This window comes from Prosopis cineraria, unplaced genomic scaffold, assembly GCF_029017545.1.
Source record: "Prosopis cineraria cultivar Desert tree isolate PC_DT_omini unplaced genomic scaffold, ASM2901754v1 PC6, whole genome shotgun sequence".
Taxonomy (NCBI): Eukaryota; Viridiplantae; Streptophyta; class Magnoliopsida; order Fabales; family Fabaceae; genus Prosopis; species Prosopis cineraria.
Genome location: NW_026555337.1, coordinates 8,514,735 through 8,532,128, shown reverse-complemented (window position 1 = coordinate 8,532,128; position 17,394 = coordinate 8,514,735). Strand labels below are relative to the sequence as shown.

At 28.6% G+C, this 17,394-nt stretch overlaps 1 protein-coding gene and 1 non-coding gene across 2 annotated transcripts; both read right to left on the bottom strand.

Moving 5' to 3' along the window:
- Positions 1–566: 566 nt before the first annotated feature.
- LOC129313622 (uncharacterized) lies at positions 567–3,308 on the bottom strand. Its single transcript, XM_054956889.1, has 3 exons — positions 3,081–3,308; positions 1,778–1,983; positions 567–1,019 (listed from the first exon to the last, which is right to left on the bottom strand). The coding sequence occupies exons 1-3, from the start codon at positions 3,168–3,170 to the stop codon at positions 755–757; spliced, it is 561 nt and encodes a 186-aa protein (XP_054812864.1). The 5' UTR covers positions 3,171–3,308; the 3' UTR covers positions 567–754.
- A 7,689-nt stretch (positions 3,309–10,997) lies between these two features.
- On the bottom strand, positions 10,998–11,071 carry TRNAT-AGU (transfer RNA threonine (anticodon AGU)). Its single transcript has one exon. It is a non-coding gene; the product is annotated as a tRNA-Thr (tRNA).
- Between the last annotated feature and the right edge of the window lie 6,323 nt (positions 11,072–17,394).

Genomic DNA, 17,394 nt, shown 5'->3' with positions numbered 1-17,394 from the left:
GCAATGCATTTGAGCAACTTATATTCTTTGAAATTTACGGGAAAATATGCCTGTTTTTTCAAAAAAAAAAAAAACATGGTTTACCATGTGTGTAAAATTTTCAACTAAACATAAACTGCATAAAAGTTATGCAAAAAAAAAATAGTTTAAAAGTATATTCAGATGAGCAAGTGACATTTTAATGAAGTGTTACATATATTTTTTTTTGTTTGAATAAGATGTTCCTATATATTCTTAAAAATAAATATGAAAATTCTACAATATTAACAAAATTAAATTTCAATCTAAATACATTATTCAGAAATAATATCTCTTTATCAATTTTTTTTTGATGAATTCTATTAGCTTATCAAATTTTAAATTCATAATTAATGACAGACTTTAAAACTTCAGCTAAGGTTTTTTTAAAAAAAAAACACAGGGAAATTATTAACCTAAAAAGGAACATTTTTTAAAACCATCCTTTCAACTGTGGATATAAACGAAGCATGTAGATGGTGCAGTGAATGCAAGAAACATACAGATTTTCTTATTGGTATGTATACGATAAAACAAAAGGAACAAAATTTTAGCAAAGGCAACAAAAAGCGTCTCTATATATAAAAGAACACAAACAAAAGAATCATGAAATGTAGGACAAGTTATACACATAACATTCTAGGATATCATGAAACTGACTGAATCCATGAAAATGCAACAATTACTTGATCTCATTGTTCGATCTTAAAACTAAAAAATAAGGTAATTAAGGAGGTCACTTGAAGGTTCCCAAACCCACACCGGTGTCAGGAGCACCACCATAAGGTTGGAAGCTGTCCCTGGCCCTTGAGTAGTTGATGTAGTAAAATTCTGAGACTATGGTTGTGAAGAAGACGAAAGCAGCTCCTGCACCGAACACTCCCTTCCTCACTGTCTGGCAGGATGGTGGGTTATCACCGAAGATGGTCCTGTACTTTGTGTGATATGCGTTTCTCACTGAACCTGCCAACAAGCATACTTCTGCTATGACGAAGAACACCCTGCACCACACAACATCACTCAGCACAATGTAGCAGAGACTGCAGCTATTCAATCAACAAAGGCTGTGTTTTTTAGCTCAAATGTGTGTCTAAAGAAGTTAAACAAGCAAGTTCATGGATGCTTTGACTGCAATGTGTGTTTGGATGTAGAATGTGGTTTGACTCAGACTCAGAATGTATAGACAATATTGTAGTTGTTTTGGGTCAAATGTGGGTTTAGGGGTTGATCTGCTTTGCCTCAAATGTAGGTCAAAGGAAGCTAAACAAGTAAGGTTATGGCTGCTTTGACCTTGACATAGGTTTGTGCGCTGCAATCAGGAAGCTAAACATAGTTTAGGCAGTTCAGTTTTTGCAGGATCAGCAATTCTGTGGAAATTTTTTATATTCAATGTTTTTGCTAAAGATATGTGCAAAAGATCAATAGAATTTTGCATATAAAAAATACTCAGTTCAATGCAGCAAGGACTAGAGTAATTAACCAATAAGAAACTCAACCTTTTCTAGAGGGTCAAGTGTTTTGACCATCACACCTACTTTGAGATTCTGACTTGAGTTTCCCCCCCAAGTTTATGAAGCGTGAATCTCAAGACAGATCTAATAATAAAAACACTTCACCTCTAGAGAAGTTATTATTTAATGACTACGTATGGGTAATAAAAGGTTAACCTCTTGAGAGTAACATCATGTTTATACCCTCAAAAAGAAGTCTAAATTTTCTAAATTTAATCAGAGAAGAGTGAGTGTATAATATTACATACCAGCAGATTATGAAAAGAACAACAGCAAGAGCCCTTGAACCTCCAGGGCTTAGAGGCTTCCCACAACAGAAGCATTTGCTGGCCACCATTATGAGGACTTGGCTAAGCATGAGGAACAGAAGCGCTCCAACACCGTACCCAGTTGATATGTCAGAGTCATACACACAGTAGTTATAATTCATTTCCTTGTCCTGAACAACTGTGGCCTGCCAAAATGCAAACACACAAAATATCATTCTTCTGTTACACAGGAACTACAAAGCTCCAAGTTAATTTCATCCCCAACTTTATCATGCAACTTAAAGAATCCATAACAGTTAACATCTTTAAGTTCAAATCTATACTCGGGCCTCCAAACGCAGAAGGCCTTGATATTGCAGAGGCTCAATTCTTGGGCTTAGATCTAAGCCCATCCACGCTGAAGTCATGTCCCGGACTGAGCCCAACAAATTGGGCTTTCGCATCCATATTAGACAACTTAGCCCATTAAAAGTGGTACTTTGATGTAAAGAATAAAGAGCGGGCACTTTACTGTACCAAAAAAAAAAAAAAAATAGCAGGCACTTTGATGATGGCGTATTAATCAAACTTTCTTCACGCATATGGATGAGTTTCACAAGGATAGATAGGTAAAGAGAGAGATCTGGAGTTTAGAATCACAGAGCGAATCTTCACGGGTAGAAGCAGGGGAACAATAAAGCACGTACAGATCTGCAAGTCTATTAGTAAATTTAGCCAATAAACCACTGTTCCAACATGAATTGAACGTCGCAAGAGTGCAGATTATTCAATATTGTTTCATTTGGAATACCAAGATGAGTTAACAAACGCAAACCATTTTGCAATACACCAATTTGGCCAACCTTAGACAGATCACAGCATAGAAACAGAGTAGAGATTTTTTGTGGCATAAGTTCGAACACAAAATGAACCCGACGTCAAAAATCTAACTTTCAACAAATGCTTGATCCCGTCAGCATTTCTCAGAAAAAAAAAAAACATCATTGAATTCAAACCCAGATTCTCATTTTCCAGAATTAAAAAAAAAAACTCAGCAATCCAGGAAAACGAATTCATCTTCTTTCCCTTAACAAGATATTTCGCAAAACATTCACAAACCCAGAAGCGAAAACATCAGTAAATTCAAAACAGCTTCTCATTTTCAAAGAATTTCTCATGGCAATGAAGAAAAAACCAATTCATGCTCTTCTCCACAACAATCTATTTACGACTCTTTACAAACCCAAAAACAGAGCAGGTAGTGAGAAAAAGGATGAAAACAGGAAGCAGATTGACTGCTTACAGTGCTCCTTCTTTGCTCAGCTGCTATAGCCAATCCAAAAGCGATCAAGTCGATCACGAAGACAGAAATGAGCAAGAGCTTGGAAGCCATGGAGGAGGAAGGAGAGTGCCAGAAGCAACAGAAAGCAGCCTGATCTCTGTCAATGTGCTCTGTTCCTCACGGCACTCGCAATATAAGAACAAGCTCAATATAGCTGAGGATTCAAGCTATCTATTATGCAGTAAATGACATAAAACCATGAAACTTATTTAAAATAAAGAAAAGCACAAAAGGAAAGAGACGTCGCACCGATGGACTAATGCTGAAAATGCGCATTTCACCTGCTAGCCGTGAAATTACCTAACAAGACATGTCTTTTACTCGTGCTTTGCTGCAAAAAATTGAAGCTTCAGCAACAATGTGTACCCTTCCCCCCTTGTACACGTAAAAAGCTATTGAGATTGTTGCATTTAAGGCTAAAAAATATGTCCGCATTAATATTTGACTGGACATTTGGGTTGTTTGGGTATTATTTGCATCCAGCTTCTAATAAATGTTTTTGTCAATCGTATCGCATTCTTAATTTTAAAAGTAAATTTCACGCTCGGAGATTTAGACTGGTTAGCTCTTGATAAAAAGATATTGTTACAATGTATTTGTTTGGCTTTATCTTGCAGACAAGGATCATATTATTTTTAAATATTTAGGGTTTGAGTATCGTTTGCTTGTAAGAAGAATTTCATAATACAATATTTTTTACAAGGGGCTTGTGCAAGCTTTGAAGCATGGAGGCAATTGAAAATAAGAAGGAAAAATCTATAATTATCGATTCAATTTTTTAAATTCAATATTTAAACCCATAAAATTATTAGTAATCTTAAAAAAATTTGATAATAAGTTATTTAAAGTTTGACATAATTTTAATCATTGGAAAAATCTTTAGTTTTAATTTTTTAAACAGAAATCAATTATCAACATCAATATTTTGTATAATACAAAATTAATAAAAAATACTATTCATGAACATGAATATTATGACTCATTATATACCTGCAATCTACCTATGTATCTAAAAGAGATTTAATGAGCTGCATCATTCATAGCTCATAATTTTTTTCAAACTTTATACAAAACCTATACCTGTGATTTTTTTGGTTAGGTATATTACACACGTTAGTTTAATAAAAATTTACCAAACAAGAAGGGAATGTTGGGGAAGGAAGAGTAGATCAAGATGGGGCATTATAGGAAATTGAGGGGTCCATAAGTCGGTGGCCGGTGATACCAGACCGAAATTTTTGTACGTAATGGAAGAGTTGGGGGAGAAGCAAATTGACTCCCCACATATCCATGTATTTTTTTGGAACACACACACACACACACACACACGCAATTGATGCAAATAATCTGGCCAACTCATTTTGTTTTATATTTTCAAGAATAACTAGGAAAATGCATAAATTAAAAACAACAATAAAAAATTACAAAATTACAAAATTTGAATTGTATGAATAAGTTTTTGATTCCTTAATTGTGAGATGATGAAGAAATAAGAGAAGATAATTGGATGGATATGATTAATAGAGATTGTGTCCAACAAGTAACTGATTTTTTACCATATCACAAACTAATGTTCAAATTATTTATAAAAAAAAATGCTTACATTTAGTGTATCTAACTGTGTGTTGAATATGATTGTCTTTGATCAAAAGAAAAAGAAGAAAGAATCACATTTAAAGACATGAGAAGAAAATTATTTACAAACAAAAATCAATAACAAATATTTTTTAAAAAAATTATTATTTTTATTTTAATGATAATCTATTTTTTATTTTTGCTCATGTTTCTGCATATCATTCTTTCAAAAAAAAAAAATCTATGAGAGCAGTTTTAAAAAATTGGTTGGATGTATGATGATACAAGGGGTGGGTGGGAGAGGGTGATGGCATAAATGGATTGGGAAGGAAGGAAGGAAGGAAAATAAGTGAAATGTCGCAATACACAAACGACGCTTCCAGTTTCCACAATCATTAAAAGTCTTCATTTACTCCCTTTCCCTTATTCTTCTCATTAAAGCAGACTCATCCCACGCCTCTCCCTTATGTGTCCGTCACAGGATTATATTCTATTTTCATATTATTATTTTTATATGATCCTCTCTCTGTTTTTTTTTTTAAGTGTGATTTGAAAAAGTTTATTATATATATATATATATATATAAGATTCTATGATCGTCTTTATATACTATTTTCCCCAAACTATATTATATGTATTTTTTGTCATCTAAAATCAATACAGTATGAGAATTAACATTATTTTCAAAAAAAGATAAACAATTTTTTTAAAAAAGAGAGAATTAGATGCACTCAAATTTAACCTGTAACGATTTTACAGTATGGTGTTTTAAAAAAAAAAACAAAAACAAAAGATTGTGATGTAATGTGAAAGAGTTTGAAATATGGGGATCGACAAAAGAAGTCACAAAAATAGTGTTTAATTATGTTGTATTTACTGATAATGTTAATTGTCAAGTTAGTGACCAATAAAACTCATATTGTATTGCTTTTGTGGATACCTATTATTAGAACATCCACGTGATATTAATTTATCTATGTGTATAGCTGTCTCTCTAATGTATCTCTAGCATTGATCCTTTCTCCTTTTGCTCTAGCTTCTTGTTGACGCCTTATAACATTTGTTTTCTGATTTTCTCCTCTTTTTTTCTCTTGAACATTCTAGAAGCATTCTTTTAATTTATCTTCCCTCTAAGCTATATATAAGTCATTTTTTAAAAATTTTACTTGATTTAAAATATAAAACACTAATTTTTTTTAGTTATATATTTACTTTATTGAGTAATTAACGAGAGTGTTTTGAATATGTTAAATATTATATTTATTATTCTCAAGGATATGATAATAAAGCATGAAATTAAAACTAATCAAGATTTTAAATTTTCTACCACTTTTTTAAAAAATATAAATTAATTAACAATAACTTATATTATAGTTTGAATAGAGTATTTACATGTGCATGTGAGGTATGCTATTTTAGTATTTTTAGTTTGCATAGCAATTCATGACACAGTTTTTTGAATCTTCTCTACATTATTGAAATCTTCACTTTTTTTTGGGCCAACTAAAATATTCAAATTTTAATATTAGATTGGAATGAAAGGTAAACATTCATGAGACAACTACACGCACACACACACATATATTTTATATCCAGGTAATAATGACATGAGGTTCATACCAAAAGTGCGTTAATTATAAAAAAGTTGAAATCAAAAGGAATTTAGATAAGGGAGAATTTCAATACAAAATTAGGAATGTGACATAATCACAAATGAAACTCATTAAAATCTGAATTTTCACTTTAATCTAGGAAGACTAAAATCAATCTCAATGATCAAAAGAGCCACATTCCTTCACCCAAAAAAAAAAAAAAAAAAAAAAGACCCACATTCCTTCCCTTTACAAAGACTGATAATGTAGGGACTCAAGTTACTAAGCGAGAAACATGGGCTTGGATCTCGGACCAGTGATTCTCGACAGAAAGCTCTGTTCAGGTGCCGACGGTCCGAGGACGGGTCAAAATAGCAAAGATGGAGCAGAGATCTGATAGAAAACGATTATCTTTTTTCTTGAAAATGTAGCTGGCAAAACTGGATTTTGTTCTTCCAAAGGTATGATTCTTCATTTCCTCCTTATGTTAGGCTCCATAGAGCGTTCGTCAGACTTAAGCTGAATACGGTGGGTTGCAACTGGTCCCACAAGTATCTGTGTTTTCACATTAAATGTGGATAAACTCACTAATTTGAAATGATATATTCAGAATCAAAATCACATTGACTGCACTGCAATCAATAGATTCCACATATTAAAATTGCCTTCATTTGATTATAGTCCTTTTTTTTTTTTATAAATTTTCACGGACACATACATTAATGTTAACTGGCTTTGAAGATTTGCTTAAACGCTCTCCTCTGTCTACAATTCTACCCTCCTTCTCACTCAAGTGTTGAAATAGCTAGACCAAACGACATAGCTATATCCCAGAAAGAATTACTTATTATTGCTGAGACTTCTTTTTCCGGCTCAAATTTTCTCTCATTCTTGTTTTGTATTGAAAATTTCAATGCGAGTAAAACTCATTCATGTACAATAGGGGAGGCTTCGATAAAAATGAACATGCAGAGCTAGATTATGGGTAAATTGGTTACAGTGATGTTTATTAACCGACACCGGCTTCTCTGTTATGATTTTGATAAGTCATCGAGTTGTTGAGAAGACACCTAGTTTAACAACATATATGTCAGCTGGTTTTTGATTTGTAAGTTGTATGAAGCTTAATAACAAGTAAACTTAGCAAATAAACAACACTGATATAAGAGATTAACAAGCAATGTTGAATAAAATGTGGGTTTGTTGGTTTGTAAATTATATGAAGTATAATAACAAATAAACCTTGGAAATTAACAACACTGGTATAAGAGATTAATGAGTTGGGTTTGCTGGTTTGTAAATATGAAGCATAGTGATAAACAAACCTAGAAAATTAACAAGTCTGATATAGGAAGTTAACAAGTGATATTAAATAAATAACTTAAATGTAAATCTTTGCAAGATCTAGTTCAAGAATCTATTTCAATATCATACAATTAATGTTATTGTAATAAGTATCATATATATCAATCTTGTGAATGATTATCCTGTAGGATGAACTATCTGCCTTAAGATTTGACTTGTTTTATGTGGCTAGTGGACCATTCATCTAATTCAAAATTTGCAGTAGCCCTTTCATTAATTTCAAATATCAAGTCAGCCTGGAAGAAAAGGCAATTGCGTTGTCGAAGTATGTGCCCTTTTTATATTCTCTCTTTTGTAATTAGATATGGCATTTAAGTTGACAGCAAAACTTCCTTGTACTGAAATGCAATTAGAGATGAAATGTATTTGATGATTGCTCATTTGTAATTAGAGATGAAATGTAAATTGGAAAGTGATGACACACATTATCAAGTAATGCTATTAGGTTAACAAGTAATATTATATAGTTCACAATTTAAGACAATAATTTCACAAGTAATGAATTTGTTACAAGTTTGATGTTTTGAACAAGTAAGATATCAAGTGTTATTTAAGAAGTGACAGTAGGCAATTAATTAGTGCTATTGAGAAATTAATAAGTAAAGTTACACAATTAACAAATAATTTAATTACTTTTCATATCAATGGATTGAAGTATTGTCATAATATTAACAAGTCAAGTTGTGAAATTGATAAATATTATTGTATAATTAACAAATAAAGTTAAAAAATTAATAATAAAGTAGTTGAGTTTCGGGAGTCATAGATTAACAACTAGAATTAAGTAGTTAACAAGTTTTGTTGTGAAATTAATAAATAAAATTACTTAATTAGTAAGTCATTCAATCAACTGCCTTTCTTTCTTTCTTTTGCAAAAGGATATTTCAATCATTTTAGGTAATAATTTATTTCATTTCAGATCAACATTCTTACAAAGTATTTTTGAACTTTTTTGAGCCTCGTTGATAAAGAACTCTCATCCATGATATTCTATTGAAATTCTCCCTTTAGATAATGTTTGTTATACAAAAATATATTTTTAAAAGGAAAATATAATATGTGCGCTTCTTTTTTTTCATTTTTTTTATTTAACAAATATTACATTATTTTTATATTGTCAAAGTAAAAGCGGATTTTCCCCAGACTAATATATTAAATACTGACTGTGAATCGTGATCATGGTTACCATGAAGAATATTATAATGTTTAAAACATATATAGGTTTGGAGTTAAAACTTTGAAAAATGAATTTGGCGAATTAACTAGGTTGACTTTGTCTGTTGTTTGACATCTCTCAACATTCAGGTTATTAGTTTGGCAACTTCTGATCTACATCATCAGGGTGCTTTTCCTGAGTGGAGTTGCAGGAAACGCCAATAGCATCTCACTTGGCTTTCTCCAACAATTTAGTGCCCATTTAAATTTCAATTAAATATAATAAATTATAAAAATAATTAATTAAATAATAAATTTTAATCATAATTAATGATGTTATAATATAATTTACTTGAATATTATTTTTTAAAATTAATTTTAATATAATTAAAGATATTTAAATAATTTATTCATAATTAATTTTAGTTGTATAAATTATCGTAAAGGAAATTACATTTTATTTAAGAAGTAAAATATATTATTATTTTTATTTTTATTAAACTTTGGGCCTCTTTTATAATTTTTTCTTGGTCTTTCTTTGTAATTTCTCCAATGCTTTTTGATCAATTTTACGCAGAAGCTCGGATTGCCTGAGAAAAATCAATTTTAACCAAAAAAATCAATTCAATGGTTTTTCATGTGTTTGGATACCAACTCTAAAAATCAATTTTTTGACTAAAAAAATCAACTCTGAGCGTATCCAAACACACACTTAAGTATTTCAATTTTTTTTTTTATGAGCAGAAGACTCTTTTTTTGTCACTTTTTACTTTATTTTGATTTGTAAGACTTTTTATTATTAATATTATCATTTGACCTTTATGAGAGAGAGAGAGTAGATAGTGACAGATACTTCTCTAATTTCATTTATAAATTATTTTTCACATATTTTATTAAAATTAAGAAAAAAATTAAAGCTCATTAACTTTGTCTGAATATTTAATAAATTCTTAACTTTGCCCTCATTAAACATACATATTTTAACAACTTATTTTTTCTTTTCAATATTTAATGAAAGGTAAAAAAATTATAATAAAAATTTATAATATGACTTATAAATAAGATAAAAAATTCTTCTCTCTTCCTTCTATAAATAAAACCAAAGGGAGTAGTTTATAGGAGAGGGAGGTTGAAATAAAAATTTGATAAGTCTCACATGTTAAGTAAGACTTATTAAAGCTTAGTGAGTGATAGCGTCTCATCTGACCAAACTTTTATTTCTATCTCTCTTCACCTGAAGGTTTTCTTGACTTTTGATATCTAAAGAAAAGAAAAGTAAAAAAAATAAATAAAACTCCTAAATAATTTTAACCTATTTCTTCTTCTTTTTGCCCACTTTTTAAATGATAAAGTGAGGAACATGTTTAGAGCTTTCTGAAGCTAATTTTGATATTAAGCTAGCAATTTCAACTTCTAAACATTGGCTCAATTACATATGATAAGAATGATCTCTTAAGATTATATTACTATAATGTCATTTATAAATGAAACATATATATATATATATATATATATCCTTGACAAATAAAACTTATCCATTTAATTACATGCGTCTCTATTCAATACCAATACCACAAATGTCAGAAACTGATTAGGTAACAATTAAAATTAAGTTTTGAATAGCACCCTATCAGAAAAACAAATTTTGATCAGCCCTTCAAATTTAGGTTGAGCAACTTTACAAGCACGAGTGTCAAGTGGCTGCATGTGATCATATTGAGAACTTCTATGAATGCATCACCGCCAATCTTGCTGATATTTGCGAACATAGTTATCCGCACAAGAAACTGTCTACTAATTTCAAGTTATATAGTTCTCATCACTTCATTCATGAATCATCATTTTCTCACAAGCTCAAAATTCTAACAGTATTATTACTGCAACTGTGGACAAAACTTGCCTGTGAAGGTGACGGAAGCCATAGCAAGTGTGATATACTTACAGTCTCAAGATGTGGTGAATTGCAGCAGCTACAACTGATACGAAGACTGTTCAGAAACAAATATGGCTGCCAAATTGATGCTGAGAACGTGGAATTACGTGCCTGCAATTTTGTGAATTCTCAGTTCAAGCAGAATGTGTGCATCGAAGTTGTAGCTTCACAAATGTCTTGGTAAACCAGATTTTCTGGAAAGCAAGCGCGTGTCAGTATGACATGGCGAAATGAGCACAAGTGTGAAGTAAAATAAATTGCTTTCATTGAGAGTCGAACTCAAGACCTCCCGCTTACTAAACGGGTGCTCTAACCAACTGAGCTATGAAAGCTTGATGGCTCTTAATTCCAAAAAATTAGAATTGTTTTTAATGGCCAATACTCAATGCCTCCGCATTTTGATTAAAAAGACTAGTTTATCACGTGAGGGATTAAATTTATTAATTTTACTAATTAACACTCATACTATTTTCATGATTCTCTCTCTTTCTTATATTATTTTTTTGAACGCCAATTGATACATTGGAGGCGCATAGAGCACTATCTGTCTTCCAAATTACTTATTTTTCTATCTCCGTCTCCTCTCTCTTATTATATTATATTTTTGTTAAATATACCAAACTTTATGTTTTTCATTCTTGTTATTTAAAATATCAAATTTTTTTATTTCAAATTTTTATCACATTTATTTTCAAACATTTCTAAAATAAAGCATTTGCATAATAGATATTATAAGTTATAAAAATAATATCTTCTTTAATAATAATACATTCAAAAGCACCTTTCATTATATATAATTTAAATAACTTTTAATATATTAAATGAACTTTTAAAAAAATATATCTAAATATAAGTTTTGTACAACAATTGATTATTATTAAACTGATTTTTGTTAAATAAATTCTTGACTGACTTTTGGCCAATGAAAATACTTTTTCAATATTAATGACAAATGAAGCTTCATTAATAATATTTTTCTAATTTTATCCTTCTCATTATATTTTCTCTCTTTAATATTCTTTTACAAATTGAGTATTGAATGAAAAATATTTTTAAAAATTTATATTTTTGTTGGGTAATGTGACATTAGGTATAAAGTCAATAATTGGAATGGACCAATCCGAATAAGCTCAACAAATTTTAGGATTGAACTTAAGAGTTTAGAAAATTTTTTTTACCTCAACCTTGTTCGAGCTACCTAAATAGACCAAAAGAAATTTGAACTAAACTCAAACCTAAAAAGGTTTAGCCTGAATACTCAATTTTTTTTATATTATTAATGGATCTAGGTGGCTATTTTTAAATATAAACATATTTAGTGAGGGATTGATTCCCTTGCAAAATTTGTGAGAGAATATATTTCATCAGTAAAATTAACAAGCCTTTTTTTATGAAATTATGAGGGACAAAATCCCTTGCTAATTTTTATTTAGTGAGAAATATATATTATTCATGGAGAAATTTGCTCCTCACTTTTTTTTGTAGTGCTCGAATGATTAGTACACAAAAGCTTGACTTATGATTGTGCTATAATTGAGAATTTAGATTTGCTTTATTCATTTTGATTTTTAGAATATTTTAATTAATTTATAATGTTATAATGGTAAGATTTATTTTTTTAAAAAAAAATGGCTCACAAGCCTAGTTCTAAACCCTTTAAATAAGGACAGGACTTTAAAAAATATAATATTTAATTATGATATTTATTTATTCTCCTTTTATTTTTATTTTTGATTTAAATAAAAAAGGATTAACATATAGTGTTCACAATATTTATAGAAGCTTAATGATTATTAATTATTAAAAAAATTAAATTAGAACACATTATCATAGCCAATCTTAACAACTCTCTTGAATACAGAAGAAATTTAAAACAAAAGATAAAAAGTTAATGTAATTTTTTTCAAATTCACAAGTAGCCAAAATGTAGTTAATTGTTTTAAAAAAATTTAATCGTAAGTATTTGTACGTGAATTAAATATAAAATAATAGATAAAAGATAGAGAGAATGACAATTAAGTCTCAAAATATAAAATTAATGATAAGTAGATCCTCAACAATATTTTCTACAAAATAAATTGTGAATATCAATTCAAAAAGTTACAAACAAAAATTTCAATTATGATCTAAAAGTTATATTTGATATTTAAATACTTATTTACAATTGAAACTTTAAAATTTGTAATTACTTGGATTGATTTTTCAACTAATTTTTCAAAAAAATTTGTTGATGACTTAATCATAATTAATTTAGTGTTATAGGACCTAACTATTAGTCTCCCTAAAAGATATGCAAATGATATATGGATAGACTTTTTTGGGTAAACATTTTGTTAGCAAAAAAAGAAAAAAGGATAAAATTGAATTAAATTTAAGAGTAAAATACTCTAACTTCCCTTCTACTTTACCATGATTATTTTGGAAACCCATATGAACCTTTCATAGCATGAATAGCTACAAAACACAAACACTTCCTCTATTTTTAAAATTTTATTCACATCCATTTAATCATTAATTAACCATTAAGTTACATTTATTAGACCAAAATAGTCTCTCTTTAAAGGAAAAATATAATTTTAAATCTTCACACTTTATTCGAGTTTTGTTATAACTTTTTGTGCTTTTTTTTTATGTTTTAGATTCTTCTAAAAGTGGCATTATAAAAATATAGAATATTAAAAAATAAAAGTGTAAGGATTTATAATATAAAAAAAGTGTAGCAATCTATAACAAAATTTGAAAAAGTACAATGATCCAAAGTTATTTTTTTTAAATATACATATGATCTAAAAATTATTCAAATTGCCCAAAAAAATTAATGCATATGTTTTTTTACTTTTTAACTTATATTTTTTCATTTTTTTAAAGGTATTTATTTAGTCTTTTAAAAAAACACTAAATAGATAAACCGGTTAAAATAATATTTCAAACATGCAATTAAATTTTTTTAATGAAATAAGGATTTTTGGGTCAAAAATAAAATAAGAATTTAATATAATAAATTATTTAATATAATTTATGTTTATTTTTTTAAAATCTCATTAATTTTAACATAAAATTTAAATTATCTATTTAAATATCCATATGCTTAATTATTTAAATTTTTTAAAAATTGGAAGGGAAAATAGAAAATTATATTATAAGGAAAAATTAGTAATTTTAAAATTTTTAACATAATTAAAAATTAAAAAATTAAGTATTTTATAATCTTTAATGAAATATTCCTAACGGTATTAAAAATTGGACTAAAGTGTAAGTTTTTAAAACAAATAAGAGGTCTCTATAATTAAGGTAAAAAAGAGGGGAAATCATTATATTTTATTCTAAACTTAAATATAAATTTAAATATTTTATACTTAATTAAAATTTTTGGAGAGTTATTTTTAAATAATTGACATTTGAAGACTATTTAAGTCCATATATTTCAAATATGATATTCAAATTCTCACTAATCAAAAGAAAAAAAAAATGTATGAGTTCCGGAGCTTATTGCAGCCCCATCTTCCTTTCAATCAATCAATGTATACTATAATATGTTGTGATGCATTTTCAAAATTTGAAATTTTATTTTCTGAACATATGTGAGGTGTCCAGTCACTATTAATCATGGTTTACCCATTACTTTTGCTATGTCGGAAAAGATATTTTTTACTATTGGTCCAGCCTGCTCCTTATATTTATAAAATAAAATCTACGGTTCAATTAATTTGGATATCCCAACAAATAATGAATCCTTAATATTAATTTTTTAGATACTAAAATAGAATTAGTTTGAAAAGAACCGAAATAATTTTGAAGGTGCATTGCAGTTCTACCTGATTAATTTTAGATTTCTTAAGCTCAATCGCAGATTCCAAAAATCTGCAATGCATATTTAAAGTTGGGTCCTTTTGGCCAAATGTTTGATCTTTTTGGTCTTTATGCCCGATTTTTCCTAAATAATATATTTGAATCTGCAGGTTTTAATTCAAAAATCCTTGAATTTGAGAAAAACCAAAGGACGTTTTCTTTATTTTATTTGAATTATTTAAAAAAATTAATTTCGTATGCTAACTCGTAACACAACTCCAAACCAAAGAATGCTACTGATGCAACAACACAACCATGTCAGCTCCCTTTCATGAGATTCATTTAAGAGAAAATTAATCATTTGTATAATGTCCTACTTTTTATTTTAAGATTTTAGTAATATTGAATGAAATTCCTTAGTAATTAGAATGTATCAGGTAATTAGTTGAGCAAAGACAATTTACTCAAGAGGAATTTAAACTTGTAGAGATACAAATTTTAGAAAAAGAAAAAAAATAATAAGATTGGATGAGATGAAATAAAAGCATTAAATATAGTGTTTCAATGTTGCATATTATTTAAATATTAGAAGGAAATTATATTTTAAGCGGAAGGTATAAATTTAGCCTATTTTAGATTTTTAGAATCTTTAAAAAATTTATATGCGTGTGCAACGAATAAATTTCGTAACACACACACACACACGAAAAAAAAATTAAAGTAAAATATGATAGAATCAAATAGTGTACACACACACGAAAGAAAAATTTAAAGTAAAATATGATAGAATCAAATAGTGTGGCCCACGCTGTTTGATTCAATAGGATATACTTTACCACTTCCCGCGGAGAGATCGTGACTTTTCCAGAGCGCCGCAACAGTGTCTACGAGGAGAGATAGGTTGAGTGAGGAAGAGGGAGTTAGTGTGGGAGCTTTCCTGGATGCTATTGTGTTCTAAGAATCTTAACTACTTATTCTGAGGCTTTTAAAAATTAGTTAAGTGATCAAGTTCCCTCTATTATTTTCTTTTTGGTACTTTTGGATTCTAAAATGGGAAAAAAATTTAGAGTTTGATGGATTTTAAACTTTTCAGGCGTTCCCAATAGATTATTTAGTCCTTGAAAGAGCTAAGGATATTAGATTAATAATTTATATGGATTACTTTTGATATATTTATAAATAAGCTGAAAATAATGATTATAGTTACACACACATATATATAAATTGAGAATTTAGAAGACAAATTTTAGAGGTAGAGTTAGAGACTTTTGGGACAATTTGAATATAAAGAGTTCATTTTCAAAATTTATAAAAGAGAAAATGGGGGATAAAAATTTATAGAAATTAATTTAGGTTAGGGATATAGTAGTTTAGAGATTAATTAGGGAGTGTTGAGAATCATTAAGTTAATTTTATAAATAAAATAAATCATTGAAACGTATTCATAAAACATATTTATTATTATTAATTTGTAGAGTAACATTTGAGTTTTTCAAATGTTGTTTTTGCTTTAGAAAAGGTAACGATGATGTATTCTTTCATACTGATGGGTAGCTATTGATTTTTTTTTTTTTTTGAGTACACAGGGGGCAAAGCTATTGATTTATTATTATTATTATTATTATTATTATTATTATTATTATATATATATATATATATATATGAATGATTGTACTGGGAATGACTATGTTCATGAAGGCTTGTTTGGTGGCTTGCATTTGAACTTGAGTATCTATTTAAACATTTTTAGCATACTTGTGTATTTTCTTGAAATGTATATACTTATTATTTTGATTTTTTTTTCCAAGCATGCTAGTGTCTTGGGTTCGAATTTGATTAAAAATGGTTATATGTGTTACTCGAGTCCTTTCAAGCATGCTTGTAAATATTTAAAATTGCATAAGAGATATGTGTTTCTCTTTTCAAGCATACTTGTATATTTGGAGATCTTATAAATGTGATGTACTTGTAAGGAGTGTAAGCAAAGATATTGTGATCTACAATGGATGTAATGGAAAATTATGACTTGATTAATACAATGTGGTACACCTTTACTCAATGCACGGTGGATGGTTCTCTGTTAGAGCCCCTTTTCTTGATTTGAGAATTGTGGAATTTTGGACACCTCCTTTTAAGGAGGTAGAGTCTAGTTTTAAAGGTAATGTACTTTTATTCAAATGTATCCTCACTCTAGGCTCTAGCTAACAGTATAAGGTAAATAGTGTGTGCTATAAGGATGTGTTAGGGTTTGCATCACTAGTTATTTTGATTGTTTTAAATAAATAAACTTTATTATTAGTTGTGAAAATTGCATTCTCATGATTTTGAAATTAGTTTGCAAAATGAAATTGCATGTGAAAATACTTATCTATGTGGGTTGTGAAATGAGTTGCACTGGTTTTTTGTGTAGGTTAGAATATCTATTTGTTATTAAAATGTTAGATTTCATATGTTAGCTCTATACTCTTTAGGTAAGAGTTTTGATAGAGCACAGGAGAAGGCACTAAAGAGTCAAAAGATAGTTCATTTGTCTTGTATTGCACATATTCATTTTACTTCATTTATTCCTATGACTTAGGATTGCATATTTAATTTATTATTTTGTTGGTTTTGGAACATTTTAAAAATTTGGTATATTGGACCTTCTAAAATTATTTTAAAAGAGTTTTACTGAATTGTAGGGTGAGCCAAATTATATTTATTAAAGTATTTTTCCATATAGTTGATTTTGGAATTAGTTGTGGAAATGGTATGTAGGCTTGAAAGTTTGGATTGTTTATTGAGATGTCATTGTTTGTAAACTTGATGGGTTTATTTTTAAAAAGGTATTTATTTTTTATAAAATTGAGAGTGTTACAATTTGATC